Source organism: Solea solea, chromosome 3 (genome assembly GCF_958295425.1).
Source record: "Solea solea chromosome 3, fSolSol10.1, whole genome shotgun sequence".
NCBI classification, from domain to species: Eukaryota; Metazoa; Chordata; class Actinopteri; order Pleuronectiformes; family Soleidae; genus Solea; species Solea solea.
The window spans coordinates 3842966-3861029 of NC_081136.1; the positions used below are offsets into that span (position 1 = coordinate 3842966).

Below are 18064 nucleotides of genomic sequence, written 5' to 3' on the forward strand. Positions count from 1 at the left end.
CCTCATCTTTGTTTTGTTTTTGTACAATCATGAAGTGTTATCAACCATCTAACTCTTTATATAGCATCACTTAAAATATTTGGACTGGTAAAGATGACAAATTGGCGTTGCTAATAATGGATAGGTGGTGTTTGTAGGCTAACATTCGCAATGATTATCTATTTATCAGCTCCGCCAGCATTTTTTTGTGTCATCAATCATCTAACTCAAGATCTAGACTGGAAAATAAGATAACAGCAAGTGGATGATGCTATGATTTCAAAGTCATGCTTTGTAATAAAGCTGACGATGCGGGTGCAATAAAACTAGTCTCTTCACTGTAGCAGCCCAAGAAAAAAAAAGAAGAATTCCAGTTCTACAGACAGATAAACACAAACACACATGACATGAAAAGCGGTCAGGAAGTGTAACCCAAGATAAACAATCCGATTTATTTTGAAAGCTTTTCTGACATCATCATAACAACCTCCAGTGGCGGGCTGGCACTAAAAATAGCAAAGACGTCAAAGCACTGGTACATATATGTCCATAAAGTGTGTCTGCGTTGCATTCCCCAGAGGCTCTATAGACTGAAAACCTGGTGAGGAGCTCAACCACTCACACGCCTGGAGCTCACCTGGGGGTTAAAGAAGGCATTTCGGCCTCACATGCATTGTGTACACAAAGCGGTTCTTGACCCCCATCGCGTACTCGGTCGTGATGGAAAATTTTTTAGTGGAGCCTGGTGAAACAGAAAGGCCAGCAGCTGTGCGAGGAGACATCCGCTATTTATTATGTTTGTGACATACAGATTGGTCATCGCTGCGGTGGCTGTAGCAGGTCCACCTGACGCGTGTGAAAAGCAGCGAAAAACAAAATGGTTTCACTGTTGCCCCAGCACAACTTGCAAAACACCACTTCTGCATCTCTTGCTGTCGCTGTGATGTTGCGTTTGTATTCATTTCTGCTTTTGCTAAAGGGAACTTTGCCACAGTTCTGCAATTGTTGGTGACAAAAATTGAAAAAGTATTCACTTTGAACTGTAACTTAATATAACCAGGCAGAATTAACCCAATCTGGATTTCCTTTTTTGTAATATATAAAAAAAAGCTTTTTCAGCTTCTGGAAGATTTATTTCAGCTCAATGAAGTCATCTGTGTCGTGTGTTGCTCTGATGTGCATGATGAGTTTGGCCAAAGCCTGGCTCTGCTCCTGCTGCTGCTGGGCTTCTCCACTGCTGTTGAGGCAGTAAAAGAAAAAACATAAATGGGGGGCGTGAGGGAGAAGGAAAGAGTCCACGACATCATCTCTCCAGGCCTTTTAAGGAGCTCTCCAGCGAAGCACTGAGGAGTGCTGGCCCACTTTCCCATCGCAGCTTCCCATGCAGCCTTGTCTCTTCTCCCCCTGGGATCCTGGAACAAAGAGCAGCTGAGCAGAGACTTACAGACACACCAGGAAACACAATATGGAACTGAAATACTTGAAAAACATACCATGAAAATACTCCACCAAACTTGACTAAACACAGACGAAAGACGGACAAATTGCTGAAAACACAAGACACTGGCGTGATTAGTCATGTGTGCAAATAGAGACATAGACCACATGTAGTAACATGTACTCGCCCTGTTGTCAAGGTCACACTTCATCATCTCTTGGACACTTGAATAAGTGTGCAAGAAAAGCAGCGTGCGGGAGAGGGAGACAGGAGGGGACGCTCTTTGCCGGTAGTGGTAATATTCATCATTGTATTTCCAGATGTTGTCAAGGGCCAAAGCAGGCAAGAGATGAAACTGTGAACACTGTAGAGGGAAGGAGAAAAAAAAGAGGGAAATCCATCTACTAATGCAAGAAACGTCTGTCTGACTGACTGCTAATCGCATACACGTCCAACAGTTTGCTTAACAGGCTTCAAAGCAAGCTCTTGATCTATCTTCGTTCCTACCCTCAGCTATTGTCATGAGCGAGGGGTCATCTCTGAAGAAACGAGATCATGGGTTCAAGCGGTCAAAATGGGTTTTCTCAAGAGGGTGGCTGGGTGAGACCCTCAGTCAGAAGCTGAGTGGTTCGGGCATCTGGTAAGGATGCTACCAGGGAGCCCCCCTAGGGAGGAGTTCCTGGCACGTCCAACTGGAAGGAGACCTTGGATAAGACCAAGGAATAAGTGGAGGGATTCCTCACTGTCCTGGGAGGGCCTGGGGATCACCCAGTCAGAGTTGGACGTCTGGGGCTCTCTGCTTGAGCTGCTGACCCAATCTCAAATAAACGGTTGATGATGGATGGGTGGCTTCAAATCACAGGTGCCTTACTCAGGGCATCAGTGTGTGCAGTGAAAACTTTAGCTGTGTTGCCACATGGTTTGGTACAGTACAGTAGTTTGTATGTGTGTTGCCATTAGGAATTCCATTAGGCACCCTTCCATTGAGGTACCAGAGTAAGAGGGTATGGTTAGGGTCTTGCTCCGCTCATGACAGTCAGCTGATGGGCGACAGAAAAACGCTACAAGTCGAGGCAAACGCCTGCAGTCTATTCTCATACAAAGCTTGATGTCTTGTTCAGACAAACAGCCACATCCAGAGCCGCTGGATGTCCTCCATTGTTGTTCTTTGTGTCACGTTAGATGTTGATGTTCGCTGTCGTCACACCAGTACCACGTGATGTCACACTGCGCGGCCATCGGACACAGCCCACACCCCGCCTACCAAGGAAAGGCACTGTGAATGCAGTTGAATGCAAGCCTGACCCAAGGCTTTATCGTTCCAAACCGTACCATACTGTACCATGATGGAAACGGGGCATCAGAAAGCGCAGACCTTCTGCAAGGCTTCAACACTTTGTCACCTGCGTTTTTTTGATCCACTGGATCCAGAAGACTCTCTGGATTACCTGCTTATAGCTATGACCATTTACATAAATGTTAAATTTGAATAGCAACCAAATCCGTAATCTGAATCAGAACTGTATGAAACTTGGTCTGATGGTAGAGGGGACTTCTTTTTGTGATGTCATCATTGGGTAGATCCGTACCTAAATTTAATGGAACATACTTGACAAGCCTTCAAAACCTGCAGACAGGAAGTTGCTAACCCACGCCAATGAAAACATAAACGTTTGGTTTTATCACTGCTAGTGTCAGCCAGACATTATAGTCTCCCACCACCCCCCACTGCCTCATACATGAACTCTAACCAGAGTAAACCCACACACTCACACATACACAGTCATACAGAGAGGAGAGAGATGGAGGCGAATGAGTAGTGAGGAGACCAAGTGTAAGATGGAGGAAGGAGAGTGATGTAGCAGATTGTGTGGGCGAGCTGAGTGTGAGTGAGCGAGATTTAACAGTGTGTGTGTGTGTGTGTGTGTCAGTGCAGAGAAAAAAGCAAGTGAAAGGTGGTTATGTTTGACAGGTTTTGGCCGCACTCGACTGCCACATCAGCTCCATGAGATCAGCTCCTCTAATAAACACAGCTTCAACACATAACGAGGCTCTTTGACTCACATGAAATGCTTTTCGTTTTCCTGAACAAACATTGATATTTATACAAAAACCAAGAGAATCCAAGTAGACTCATTACTGGACCAGCCCAAGACCCTGGACACCAGCAGGGGCATAAGGAACCTTCTTAGTTGTAGAATACACCTTTTGGCGCTGCTTGGACATTGGGTCATTAGGTGTTTTGGGTCTTTAAGTCCCCAACTTTTGGTGAGTTCAACCACGGATGCCCCCGTCTGGCTCCATAGGCACTGGGAGGGCCTCCAGGATGTTTTTTGTTCACTTCCACACCAAACTCCATACAAAAAATCACAGGCATCTCAGAGCACACAGGCTTTCTCATGTTGCATCCCCATAGCAACAAGGTTTTTGATACATTTCAACAAGATATTGACATATCTGACACATTATTTGTGCTTCAGATCCGTGGAAAGTGCAGTAAATGACACAATCTCCAGGCTGTTTGGTTACAGCGCTACTATTCTGGGAATGCAGTGGATTCTGGGAGGAGATCTAGACGACATGTCCGCTGCGTGCCTGAGCCCACTCCACTCTGCATTATCCCGTGGCCTCAACTCGAAGCCCAGATGAAAGTTGACAGAGAACGGGACAGCTGCGAGGCCCATTGCTATGTGGTAAATGCGTGCTGAAATAGCCAAATTAATGGAAGGGGCTCAAGTCCAGACCCGGGGTTCAATACCGGGCTACATTTTAGTGCTTTGAGCTGTCATCCAGTCAGGCAGACATCAATATTTACCGCTGCCATGACACAGCAATGGGCACAAAGTAAGAGGGAGCAGTGGCAGCCATTTTGGCACCTCTCATTTCTGGGGATTAAGGGGAATTTTGAAGTATTGTTGTTTCTCAGTAAGAGCTGTGAACTTAGCCGAAATAATAGGCGATATATTCACCACAGCATGATTTGTGTTAACTGTGGATCAAGCACTTTTACTGCAATTCACTGAGTTTGCTATCATCTATCTATAAATGCAGTCTGTCTGTCCATGTGCCCGTGCAATGGGGCGCTTCACAGGCTTCAAACTTGGCAGGCGAATTACTCAGGGCACCGGCGTGTGCAGTGCCGACTTTGACGTTGTTTGTTTGAGACAATCAAAAGATATCGGCAGAAATGCGACAGATATATCGCCAAAGGAGCCAATCCTTTCTTAATCCATCTCACGCCTTAACCAGAATTAATCCCCTGGGAAGGACTGCTTAGGCCGCTTAGGTTTTCTGTGTTTGATGTGTAATTTAATGTATTTTATGGGCTTCATTTTTGTAGCTGCATTGTCCAGAATGGAGGTGCAAGACAATTTTCTGTGCAAACGCACCATAAACTATGATCTTATCTGATCTTATTTCAATATCTGTGTGTTCATGTTCGACGTATAAATTGTGTGTAAAGGTAACAGTGACCGTTCAAACACACCAACAAGTACAAATACGAAAAAAGCGAGTACAGGTGCTGCACTAGAAAATTGTAATACAATATCACACATTGAAAATAAATTACTTTAATGTCTACAAAAAATACCAATAGCAACTATGTGTTCAATGGGCTCCCAAAAAAGAGGAACTCACAAATCATCAAATAAATAGCATAAATGTTCTACAAAGACATCCCTGTATAGCTCAAATGCCTCTTGTACTAATATGACTTATAAAAGTATTATTGAAATACTGTAAAATATTTTTTTAAAAGGTATTTCAGGGGACAATGTTCAGATAGAACAGGCCATTTATGGACGGACACAGAAGGATATAAAAGGTAAGATCATATTTCCCTTGACTTGCAGAATCACTGCTGCTTCTCGGCAAAGACACTTTTCTGCCTCGTGAACTCTAAAGAGTTTTCCCTTGTTGCCGCGGCGACCGCTTCTGTATACCTCCACACAACCTCCTGCACCTCGGCCTCTCCCCCTCCCACTTTTTTTCAGTGGATCTTCTCCCTCGGCTCAGGGAAACCTCAATTACCGGCTACACTTTTTCAAACCACCACAGAGCCTATTATGGGCAAATGAGGCGCTGCGGCCCGGCCGCGAGCAGCATCTCCTCCGCTGTAAATCTGAGAGCGGTGTCTCATGCTCAGGCTGCTGTGACAAGACAAGGTCAAAGGGTCACTCCTCCAGGTGATGTGTTTCCATACGGTGGTGGAGAGGAACTGCACATATATGGCGAGGTCTTTATTTATTGCCATCTCTTCTCCTGGATGACTCTCCTCCTCCTCCTCCTTCTGCGGCTCTTCTCAAACCCCAAAGCTCCATGTTTGTTTGTTTTTTGGATCTTCTGAGGAGGACATTATGATTTAATCTAACATAAGTAAACAGAATAACTTCTAATGTTACCGTGGGAGGTTCTCAGCGATTGGTAGTATTTGCGTTGAAATACCTTACCCGGAACACAGTAACGCAAGAGTGTTTGATTTCAAATGGTGGAGCGGTCTGCACATTGTAAGGTGAACTTGACAGTCTGAAAGTCAGCAGCACAAAGGGATTTGTGTCCTTTACTGGTCCGCAGAACAGAGCAGGAAATCAGGGACGATTCGGCAGCCTTAAGGTGTTTCCTATGCAGACGGTGACGGGTGGCGGGGGGGGGCTCCAGTGACCCATAACACAAACATGGGTTTATCTGGACGCTTATCATCCAGCTTGGGGTCTCCACACAGTGCTTCCTCTGTCTGCCTGGCTCACTCTCTGTCTCCAGTCCTGGGAATGTACTGTATCTGTTGGCGAATGAACTCCTAGAAGTGAAAGTGAAGCCAAGGCTGAAAGAGAGAGTGTTCCTTAAGAGACTGGAGACTCCTTTTGACACTATACTGTATAGATACACTCTATACGGTATGTGACATATATCTTTATTTACTTCAACACGAGTTCTTTCTGCTCTGGATTTACTTTAAAGCAGAGGTCTCAGCCAACTATCGACTTATTTTGCATCATAAATATTTCATTCACTACATATACACTGTTCTGTATCAAAACCAACACTATTATTTTGAAATAATGTGAACTATAATCACAAATGACGTTCTTGCTATATCATCATGGAATATCATGGTCTCGTTTTAAGCTCATTGCCAAAAAGTGGCCAAAAATCATACACATTACATACATTACATGATATATAGATGTATCTTTGCTCTGCGGGTCCTCGTAGCATTTGCTATCAGTTTGCTTATACAGTCGCTTAGCTTGCTTTGCTGCCCTCAAGGGGCCAACAATTTTATTATTAATGCCACTAAATAAATTGAAAATAAGTCTTATAAGCCTTTGCTGTACATGGGAGAACATGTTTGAATGAATGTCAAACAACCTTTAAATCTACGGTTTGACAAAGGTCTGAATTTGACAAGCTAGTCAACACAGCTTAGCATTTAGCTACGAAAGAACATAAAAATGAGGTATCTTGAAAGACGCAAAACTACATTAACTAAAGTTCCATGACACATGCGTGTATCTTTGCTCCATGGGTCCTTAGCATTGCAAAACTGCAAACTGATAGCATTGCTATCAGTTTGCTAACACATTCCCATAGCTTGTTTTGCTGCCCTCACGTGGCCAAAAATCAAAGTAGCAAATAAATCTCAATTGTAAATGTTTATAGGCCTGTGCTGTACATGGAAGAACATGTTTGAATGTCAAGCATAAAACCTGTAAATCTATGCTCTGAACATAGATAAAGGTCTGCGTTTGCCTGCTCAGGAATTAATTTTCCTTTAGCAAAGGGTTTCAGTCATTAGCAGGCTGCCTCGAGGGCCAGTCCTCTTTTCCCCCAGTGACAATAAAGGAAGCCAGGTGCCTGTTCACCCGTGGCCGACACTATAAACACCCTTCCAGCTGCAGTAAATGTCAGGCATAGGTAGGCACTGCACACTGCACATGACTCACGTCGCTGTATACAGATTCCCAAAGACGCTGTTTGTCTTCAGTCCTTCTCTGACCCAGGAATAGTTCCGTCCGTCCCTTCCCCTCCTTTAAGGGTAAGGCTGTGTGTTTCAGTGCTTTCAACACTTTCCTCTCATCCCCCGCCGTGTTCGCACCGCAGGATGTGAGTACTTGAGAGTCCTGACAAGTGTCACCCTCTCAAGGCTCTGGTGAAGTGAAGGCGCCTGGTACAATTATTCACCCTCGCGTCAATCCAGTTGAGTCAATCGCCCACAAACACCACATTTGTTTTTCTCCATGGTGAATCAAGAGAGAGAGCAGAGAGAGGACATTTGATTCTCCTCCTCTCACAAAAACTGCAGTGTCTCCCAGTTTGATCAACATCTGTCCAACATTGTGGTCACATCAAAAGACCGTCTCTTGTGTACGACTATGGTTTGATTCTTTCAGAGTCTGAAAAAGTTCCCCACATCCTTTTTTCCCATGTCATGTCCCATTCCAACACCCTGACCCTCGGCCTCTCAGCCCCCCCAACCCCGAGAACTGCTGAACCATGTGATCTCCTCGGTTTGGACTCGCCACAAACCTTAAGAGGATGAGGCTCGATCAAATCAAACCAAGCTGCTGTGAGTTTGTGCCGTTTGATCCAGGATGTCAGTCGTTAATGTCGGGGGAAATTATGATTCTCTGCACAGATCTCTGCCAGACACCGCCATGCTCTCAGCTGAGATGAGATGGCTCAGATGATGTCATAACTTAAAGGCATGTTATTCGTCTTTATGAACACTAGAGGGCACTGTTGCTCATTTGACTGCATGAGGGGGAAGGCATTCAATACATGTTTTCATTATTATATTTAAGTATTATAAAATCATTATAGCATATTATCACAATCATGATCTGACATAACAACAAGGAAAGCACAGGTTTAACTATGTAAGTAAAGCAAAACTTGCAACAAATATTAAAATCCCATTGATTTAGTCAATGTGGTGATTATGTGTGGCAAATTTCACATGTAAATAAATGCAATGTTTTCTGGAATCTCCCCAGAATTGTTTTATTTTACTTTTACTATTCTGTGTACTTTTATACATTTATCTTTTGTATTTTTTAGCCTGTTGACATTGTTGAAATTGGAATACTTGTTCTGTAATTGGTCAATTATTTTTCAATGAAGTTGAAGAAAAGAAAAAAAAAACTGCCTACATTAAGCTCAGTTTAATTTAAATGCCCCAGGAACACGGAGCCATTGAGCTCAAATAGGCTTATATACACGAATACTTAATATATAGGAACGGGTGTGTAATACGTTTGACTTTTTAAATACTACGTATTAATTTATAAAAATCGACAGAACGATTTGAAATACGATTTAAAAAGTATTTAACCTGCACATTTGCGCTCAAACCGCTGTAATGTATCTATTCTGTATATATTGTTTAATATAGAAATAGTAAATATTACCTCTTGGTGTAAAATGGAGCAACTGTCGTAAACGTTGCCGTCAAGTCGGGCTGAAGTGTCGCGCGCCAGCCCCTGATGTTCGGCGCGTGAAACCCCGTCGGTCTCTCCGTACGGCTCCCAAGCTGAAGACGGTATGTTCTTCAGCCCGATCCAATAAAACAGTTAAAATACACTTTAATCGCGGGTTTCTCGTGTAACCGTGTCTCTTTTTGTGTTCTAGAAACATGCCAGCTAAAGGTCCTCTGCAATCTGTCCAGGTGTTTGGACGTAAAGTAAGTAAAATTAGATGAGTTATTCCACGTGCGGTGTTGTGGCCACTCTGTCCGGCTAGCGCACGCTAGCTATAGTGGCTAACACGTACCTCCGGTGTGTCGTTGTTTCACACAAAACTGCCCTTTTTATGTAACCGTTTGTGTTTGTAAGACCTGTATACGGGTTTTGATAATCTCCGTTGCTGTTATATGTAGTTGTAACGCTCCATTACATTTGTTGTTGGTGTCATCTAACTTAGCTTAGCCTAGCTGGCTAGCCCGGTTGCTAGCAATGTATTAGTTTCTGGTAGCCGGGAGTGACAGTGTGCATGTTAGCTCTCACCTATTATCGTTCTTGCCTATTAAGTACTTGCATTTATTTTTCATTGTCGTATCCAGTGTAATTAGAACAATTTTAATGGGCTACGAAGTTGTTAGATGTTTGAGTTCCTGATAAATCAGCATGATGTTACCGTGATGCCAGTGTCCCTCCCATGACATGTGCAATAAAACTAGATTGTGTTCAGAATGAAATGATTAAGAGTTTGGTATTTCTCTCGTAGAAAACCGCCACAGCAGTTGCTCACTGCAAGAGGGGAAATGGCCTGATCAAGGTGAACGGCAGACCTCTGGAGATGATCGAGCCTGCCACTCTCCAGTACAAGGTGAGTCCATGAGACAGTTTAACATCAGGGAGGACATAATCAGTGGATGATGAGATGAGGATGTTTGAAACCAGGTCTTGTTCAATCGGAAAAGCTAGTATTGTGTGCTATTATGCGTTCATCATAAAGTTTGCAATTGAATTTGGAAAAATTCATCTTTTTGGTGGTTACCACATGATGTCGCCAGAGATATTTGCGATAAGTAATGTAGGAGTGACTGTTTTTATTAATGGCAAAGATTTTGCCACTGCAGTATTAATTTGTAAAGCCTTTCGTATAAGATGCGTTTATTTCTCCTGCATGTTTGTATTCTCAAGTTATGTCTGATTACTGTACGATATGAACCTAGTCGTGTGTTATAACTCTAAAATTAGTTATTTTAATGACATTGACTCTGTAGTTGGTGTGACAAAGCAGTGATTTATATATAAATTCATTTCCAAAGAGTACATTTTATATAATTTGCACAATATATAGAAGATTGATAAATAATAAAATGAAGTAATACAATTTTTAAGTTGCATTGTATCACATTGTCCCATTATAAGGTGTGTTTCATTGCAGATGATGTCATGGGTCTATTTTTATAGCAATGTCTCTAATTGCCAACTGCTTATTTTCAATAGTCTTTTTTTTTTTTCATGTTCTGCAAGATTATCTTCATAATGTTTTATTTTGTTTTAGCTTCTGGAACCCGTGCTGTTGCTGGGTAAGGAGCGTTTTGCTGGAGTTGACATCAGAGTCAGAGTGAAGGGCGGTGGACACGTCGCACAGATCTATGGTAAGCAAATCTGCGGTTCCTCCAAGTAGTTTTTTCTTTTGCATCTACAATCAGAATATGTGTGATTTTTGGATTCTTCCACTCACTGTAAATATTTGTCTTGCAGCGATCCGTCAGGCCATCTCCAAGTCCCTGGTCGCCTACTACCAGAAATGTAAGTCTTAGTTTTTGAACTCCTGAAGACAATGAAGACAGTTCTCTTATATTTACTGGTGTTACATGTAGGAGTCGAACGCGATACATAGTATAAATATTTTGTATATGTAACTGTGATTTAGGAGCAGGGAAAGTGTGCTGTTACTGCTGCTGATCTGGGGTCTTTTTAACCTGGTGCATCATTAAAATGTTTACATAAAAAAATTGTAGATGATAATTCAAACTCGATAAAATGTGAATATATGCTGCATCTGCTTAACGACGACCTGGAATCACTGACAACCTTCACATTATTCTCACGATGCTTTACTGTTTTGCTGCTCATAATCCACAACTGGGAGGAGCTTGGCGTTGTGTTAATATTCAGCTGAAAAGCATTCAAACTTGCGGAGAATAACCTGTGTCTTCGTCTCGTGTCAGATGTGGACGAGGCCTCCAAGAAGGAGATCAAGGACATCCTGATCCAGTACGATAGGACCCTGCTGGTCGCCGACCCACGTCGCTGCGAGTCCAAGAAGTTCGGTGGACCTGGAGCCCGTGCCCGCTACCAGAAGTCCTACCGTTAATCGCCCTGTACATTTTCTTAATAAATTGGAGGAACAAACGATATCATTTGTCATTTTTGATTTCATGTTTCTTGTCTACAGATAATGTTTATAACCTCTTACTATGTGGATTCAACACGTGCGGCGCACATTTTCTTGCTCGCAGGACATGTTTTCAAAACATGGGTGTTATTAATTCTTTGATCCTTGTCTTTTAGATTGAATTATAGTACTGTGTTTATTTGTTATTGGGACTTAAATGTGCTTAGATTTAGTTTTTCCGCTTAGTTTGAGCAATTCAGTCAAATTAGGCCAAGGTGGCTGAGCCCATAGTGAATTGACAAATATAGAAATGGGCACACCTGACAAAATGCAGTCTTCCTGAATTTTTTTTTTGACCCCGACAGTATGTTAATATTGTGTACAGAAAGGGATTCATTTCAGTTCTTCTGTTGTCTAAAACGTGTGTGTGTGTTTAGTTTTTAATACAAAAAAAACAGGGTTTTTCAGTCCTTATAAAAGCATCCATGCTCCAACACACCTGATTCAAATGAGTTATTAGGCTTCTCTGGTGTTTACTGAAGAGCTGACTATTTGAATCAGGTGTGTTAAATGGTGGAAACATGTTAAACGTACAGGGTAGAGAAACCCTGACTTAAATGGTACTTTTTTACTTCTAACAAAAGTACAGGTGTTCCACATTTGTGCCTGTTAAAGCTCATAGTGGAACAGCTGTGGCGATAACATAAGGACCGTGAAACCGTAGCGGCTGAATCGCTTTCAGTCATCATTAATGCATCATTTACACTTTATTATCCAAATCTTTACTACAGTGTCATGTGTCATTATACTCCGTTAAAAAAATATGCATCGTTACATGTTTTTACCTGCATCCAAGCATGAGTCATTGCCACAGTGCACCAGCAGAGGGAGCCACACACCTGTATGAAACATTCCTTCACTAGCAGCCATTAGAGAATGTGCCTCACTGGCTCGCTGCCATTTCACTCTCATGGTACTATGGATCAACAAGTACATGATTAACGATTACACCATGTTACAGTAAATCACTGTTGTCACTTTCATGTGCCTAAGTGCCTCAGAGCAAGGTGCATAAAAGCACTCATTTGCTTGAAATACCCCTGCAAACAGATAAAGAACCAAGTAAATGTTGATTATTGTTGCTTGTGTTGGTCGTTAGTGAGTTTCATTGCTTTGTTGATGGTTTTTTTTACATCCTCTCGCTCCGGTCTGTGACTTAATTGAAATGTTTGATATTTAATTTGATCAATTCTTATTGCAAATGAATTCTTATTGCTGTGGATTTTGTTTCTCCCTGTTGTATATTAATATAAATTGAATAGGTAATCATTTTGGTTTTGGACTCTTCAGACTGTTTCGATGATGCCACTTAGCATGATCCTATTTCCTTGTCTGGATGGAGCTAAAGCTAGCTGCCTACTCATTGTTTTTACTCTGTATGCTATGCTAACAGCTCCAAATACATATACAATATATATTCTAATTATTTTGGATTCTTGGTCACACAGTAATTTGATGACACCCGTGTAATATAGCCGGCTGTTTTCTGCTTGTGCCTATGCTAATAGCTAGCTGTTGTCTGCCTGTGTTTTCGTACTGCGTTCCCTCCAAGTCGGCAAAAGTATCTCAGGGCTAGTCGTTGTTAGCAACACTTGTTGATAAAAATTTATTTACACATGTTTCCAACGAGTAGAAGGGTCTGGTACTGTATGGTATACATGTTTTTTTTGTTTTTCCATAAGGAATAGAACCAAAATAATCAGCCCCAATCGTACCAAAATGGTACAGTTCGGTCCGAAAGAAGCTAGACTGGCTGTACTGTAAAACACTGCTTTAAAAACACTCTTGGGTAAAAAAAACAAAAGTCCCGACTGTCAAATCTGTCCAGCGTCATCATCTTAAATCAAACTGAACTCGAGTTCCCCCCTTCACTTTCTGTCTGTTTTTCCTGGTTCCTGTGCTGATGCACAAACACATTACTCCACAGGAGCGTAATGAGGTTAGCTGAGTTGAGCTGAGGCCCAGATGTTGTTGGCCTCTCCGCGGGCAGCCAGCAGCCAGCAGCAGCAGCAGCAGCAGCAGCCGTTCCCGCTTGGTGAGCTCCTGAGAGGTGGCGTGGATTTTCGGGGGGCCCGTTTACAGCTCTCCAATAATCAACCCAGCGGGGAAGCGCCCACCCCCCCGCTGCTACTGTTGTTTACTGCTGTTTATTTTCTGCCCCTGCCTCTGCTGCCTCACCTCTGACGGCCGTAATGATGCACCGGCGACACTCTGTGGCTGTGGAAATGACTTTTGTTTTTCCTGCAGCGGGGATGGCAATAACGCGGCTAATCTAGCGAGCTGCGGGGAAGAGTGTGGAGGCAGCAGGAGGAGAGAAAATAGCTTTTCCTGGTGATTTCTGTCATAACAGAATTAATCTCGGGCTCTTGTTTACTCAAAAAATAATGTGAATATCATGGTGCAGGTCAGGAAAATGAAGTAAAAGGTATACAGCTCTTTATTTATTCAGTAAATGAGTTTACTGAAAACAAAAAAAAGATCAAGTTAACTCTTCGTTTAGTTTCTTAGAAAAGTTTATATATGGAACAAATAAAGCCTCATGAGGTGTTAATTGATGTTTTAATCATGGTGTTTAATGTTGTGGAAAATCCTTCTGACTGGTGTTTATTCAGTGTGACGCCGTGTCCTTTGTTTGTGAAGTGGACCCCTGCGACTGACCACATGACCTCTGAACTTACACGAAAGGCCTACAGTGCCATATATCAGCCATTTATCAATATTTAAAAACAGTACTCATAGGAGACAAAAGTTAAACTTATTATTTAGACTTATCTAGACTTATTACCTATTAACCTATTGTTATCCTTTATTATTACTCTTTATTAAGGACCTTTTACCCCATCATTGACCTTAGTTAATGACCTTTTATTACCATTTATAAATGACTTCAACTTTGGTTCATAAGTTTTAATCTTTTATTTACCTGACTTATTACCATATGACATATGTTATTTAAATAAATTATGAACAGGTAATGACATGTTAATCTTTTATTTACCTGACTTATTAACATGTTATTACCTTATATTAAGGTCATTACCTTTTAATACATTATTAAAAGGTAATAACATGTTAATCTTCATTAACCTGACTTATCATATTATTACCTTTTCATATTTATCTACTACCCTATATGAATAACCTTTAATTAATGACTAATTAACTCATTATTACCTTCATTACTAACTCCTTAACAGCTATTTATAAACATAACTTACTGTTTTTCAATTCACTTTTAATAGTTGCTCACAAATGCACAACATTACTTAATGCTTTATTAGCCATTATTAAAGATGTTACTTAACACTTATAAACATTTATTAAGGGCATCTTGTAGGAAAGTATCAAGAAGAGTTTTTATTCTGTCTGTTATTTATTCTTCTGCTGTAGAGTAAGTAAATTTGACTCGGTGCACGAAGGTGGCAGAATTATATTTGCACAGGTTTTGCAGTTATGTTTTTTTTTGGATAATAAATTCCTGCACACACACACACACACACACACACGGTGAACCTAGCACCTGTCTTTCCTCTGTTAACACGTCTGCTGCCTCTCTGCATCTCCAAGGCACAAAAACAAGGAGGTGTGAGACCAGGATGCATTTTGTCATCACTTGCACTTCATCCGCACCTCTCCACACACGACACCTTCATCCACACACACACACACACACTCTGCAATTAACACATGAAAGCACACAAAGAGTCCACCGACATCTACACACAAGCACAAAGACAGAGAGAGAAAGGCTTCAATCACGAGCTGCAGTGGATGAATTTTCTATTTTAGCCTCCAAAAGAAAAGAGGAGGGGATTTTCATTGACACACACCGACCACTGCTCTCCTCCCCCTCTTTCTCCTCCTTCTCCTCCTCCTCCTCGTCAAGCCCCATTGCCCTTAATGAGTAAACAACAATTGGTTGAAGGTGCCGGCGACTGAGGATCAGGGGACAGTAGCAACAAATGTTGGCTTCAGTGGAGAGGAAATGCAGCTTAACCAAGCGACGCGCCGCTGTTTGTGGTAATGGGAGTGAGTCATAATGAGCAGCCACGCTGCTTATCTGATGCCTCGTCCTTGAGGGGAGGTGACCTGTGAGAGCACGAGTGTGAATCTAAAAGGGAGGAGAGGGGGAAGCAGGGGGCCCAGTCGAGACAGTCCATGGCATAGTTTTATAAAGACAATTCTTGCCTTTTAGGAAATGCACTTTTTGTGTCAAACTTCCCAATAAATCATTCATGCAGTGTTCGATTGATTAGATTATTCCCAATCATTATCCTCCTCTTCCTCACATATACTTCACATACTGGCATCGTGAAATTAGTATAAGGTGGAGCGAGAGATAACCATATATACCTTATTTGCTTCATTTTCCATTTTTCCACCAGTGGTACACGTACCACAGTTTGAGAACCATGGGCCTAACTTGTTTCTACAATTAAAATGCAGACATTCTCTGGATCTAGCTTCTTTTAGTGTCGTATATATCGAAGGAATATCAACAATAATTCTGGTTATGGACTCTTAATTACACAGAAATTTAACGACGGCTATTTAGCATCATGCTATTTTCTGGTAACTTGTATCCAGGATTTTATTGGCTCTTGATGGAGCTAAGCTAGCTGTTTGCCCATTGTTTTTCTGTCTTTAAGCTAAGCTAAGCTAGCAGTTCCAGCTCAAGGTATTTATTTTGTTTATCCTAGGTTATTATAAAATTAATTTGGGCAATCATTTTAGTCTGGGACTCGTGGTTAATAACATAAATTATGATGATGGACATTTAGCATAACATCAGTTTATTTTTTGTATTTTATTGGCTCTTGATGGAGCTAAGCTAGCTAGTTGTTTGCTCTTTGTGTCTGTCTTTATGCTAAGATAAGCTAGCAGTTGCATCTTAATGTATTGTTAAAGGAATATGGGCAATTATTTTAGTTTTGAACTCTTGGTTATACATTCATTTAAAAACTAGCTAACCTAAGCTAACAGGTCTCTAAATTCTCTAAAATGAGAATCATTAACTGAGTATTTATTTGGTTCTTTCTGTTGTATGTTATCATGGGCCTTTAGCATCATGCTATTTTCTGGTAAATATTGCCTCTTAATGGAGCTAAGCTAAGCTATTTGTTGAACCAGAGAAAACAGATGTTGGATGTGGATTTTTCTGTGATTTTTCAGATTTCATTAAAGCACTTTTTCTATTTGCCGAATCATCATTGCAGAAGAAAACAGAAAAGCAAATTAGCTTGCCGTTAATGGTCTCAGTTTAATGAAGAGTGTTATTGTTTCTTCTGTTTTGTCCACAGCGAAAAAACCCAAATGAGCAGATATTAGCAGCCACCTGGGTGTTTGAAATAAACATGTCAGAGTACAAGAGTCTTTTTCAGTTCGTCACAAGAATTCCACATTCCACTCAGTTTCACCCAAGGCTGTTCTCTTAAAGGAGAGTCGAGGGAGGAAAATGGAGCTGATGATGGATTCATCTTGTCTGCTTCACTCTGTGTTAAGAGCCGTCTGAGAGCTGGCTCTGCTCCACTCAGCTTGTTTTTGGTCTAAAAAGCAGCCGGAAAAGGGATCCCTGCTCCTGACCCACTGTTAGTCACGCTCTCAGTGGCCCAGTGTTGAGTCACTCTCAACACATTGAAGCTATAACTAAAGCACATTTAACACCAGTGCGCTCACAGGACCTCGCAGAACCTTTGCCTCTCATTTAGAAGTCTCATGTTGTGTGCAATGCCGGGATATGACGACACAAAGTCAAGCGATTTGGTCGAGGCCGACACAGTTCCAGTGTCGGATCCGATTATGAAAGTCGGGAACGTAAATGGACGTGTAGGAGAGCACCTCTCCTCCTGGACGTTGACCAACAGGATAATAGGATACAGACAAGAATGTTGGCAAGAAATAATTGAGTAACAGTTGACAACTCCTTGCCCCGCCTCTCCAATGACCTATGAACTTGTGCAGTGTCGGAAACGATGACCGGTTGGACAATTCTGACACCAAAGCATCTGGAAATTGGCGTATGGGAGTATTTCTGGTTCCAGCATCATAAATGTTTAAGTAATCAGCTAACCCCTGAAGGACTCAGGTGTTAGCTTAGAGCTAACGGCTAAGCAGCCCCCCCCCCCCCCCCAGACAATTGTGTTTAACTCTGCAGCGTGAAAAAGATGTGTGATGATGTAACAGATAATTATTTACCAATTTAATTCTTCAGCAACCAATTTTTGTCGGTTCAAAATGTCAGCTCATTGCTAGGCTAGGCTAGGCTACAGTGGACACAATAATCCAGTGGGTCAGAGAGAATTGCGAGCCAGACTCTTACAAAACACAATAAACATGTGCTTTTAATGGACATAATCTGGCCAATCTGATCTACTGGACCAATTCTAAAAGTCAGCGTGAATACCATTCACTTGAAAAATCCAATTGTTTCCCCTAAATCTTCCTCCAATCCTGTCTTCTAATGTTTTCTTCTTCCTTTCCTTCCTCCATCTTTGTGCAGACAGTGTTTCACTGACACTGGACGTGGCTCTGCACACAAAAATGAGCCGGGTCACACGAGAGTTCCCCCTCCTGAGAACTCAAGTGCTTTGTCCGAGCCAAATCACGGGGTCAGAGGTTACCTCACACACACACGCACCCTCCAACCTTTTTACCCCCGAGCTCTGGCTGCGATGCTCCGATTCCCCGCGACAACCTGCCGAGGACCTGCGGTCAGCCCCCCTCCTCGGAGGTCAGCCT

General features: G+C 42.0%; 1 protein-coding gene and 1 long non-coding RNA gene across 2 annotated transcripts; one reads left to right on the forward strand and one right to left on the reverse strand.

The window, feature by feature from the left end:
- Positions 1 to 417: 417 nt before the first annotated feature.
- LOC131455726 (uncharacterized) lies at positions 418 to 8876 on the reverse strand. Its single transcript, XR_009239833.1, has 3 exons — positions 8827 to 8876; positions 1473 to 1781; positions 418 to 1391 (listed from the first exon to the last, which is right to left on the reverse strand). It is a non-coding gene; the product is annotated as an uncharacterized LOC131455726 (long non-coding RNA).
- Positions 8877 to 8883: 7 nt separating this feature from the next.
- On the forward strand, positions 8884 to 11286 carry rps16 (ribosomal protein S16). The gene is made up of 6 exons (XM_058623487.1): positions 8884 to 8957; positions 9047 to 9098; positions 9641 to 9742; positions 10427 to 10523; positions 10630 to 10677; positions 11100 to 11286. The coding sequence occupies exons 2-6, from the start codon at positions 9051 to 9053 to the stop codon at positions 11243 to 11245; spliced, it is 441 nt and encodes a 146-aa protein (XP_058479470.1). The 5' UTR covers positions 8884 to 8957; positions 9047 to 9050; the 3' UTR covers positions 11246 to 11286.
- The last annotated feature ends 6778 nt before the right edge of the window (positions 11287 to 18064 follow it).

What these genes read in the sequence shown, in the direction of transcription:
- rps16 (XM_058623487.1), top strand. Translation starts at nt 9,051, where the DNA reads ATGCCAGCTAAAGGTCCTCTGCAATCTGTCCAGGTGTTTGGACGTAAA. An exon ending in CTGCCACTCTCCAGTACAAG is followed by an intron (nt 9,743 to 10,426) that starts GTGAGTCCATGA and finishes ATTTTGTTTTAG; the next exon opens with CTTCTGGAACCCGTGCTGTT. An exon ending in ACACGTCGCACAGATCTATG is followed by an intron (nt 10,524 to 10,629) that starts GTAAGCAAATCT and finishes TTTGTCTTGCAG; the next exon opens with CGATCCGTCAGGCCATCTCC.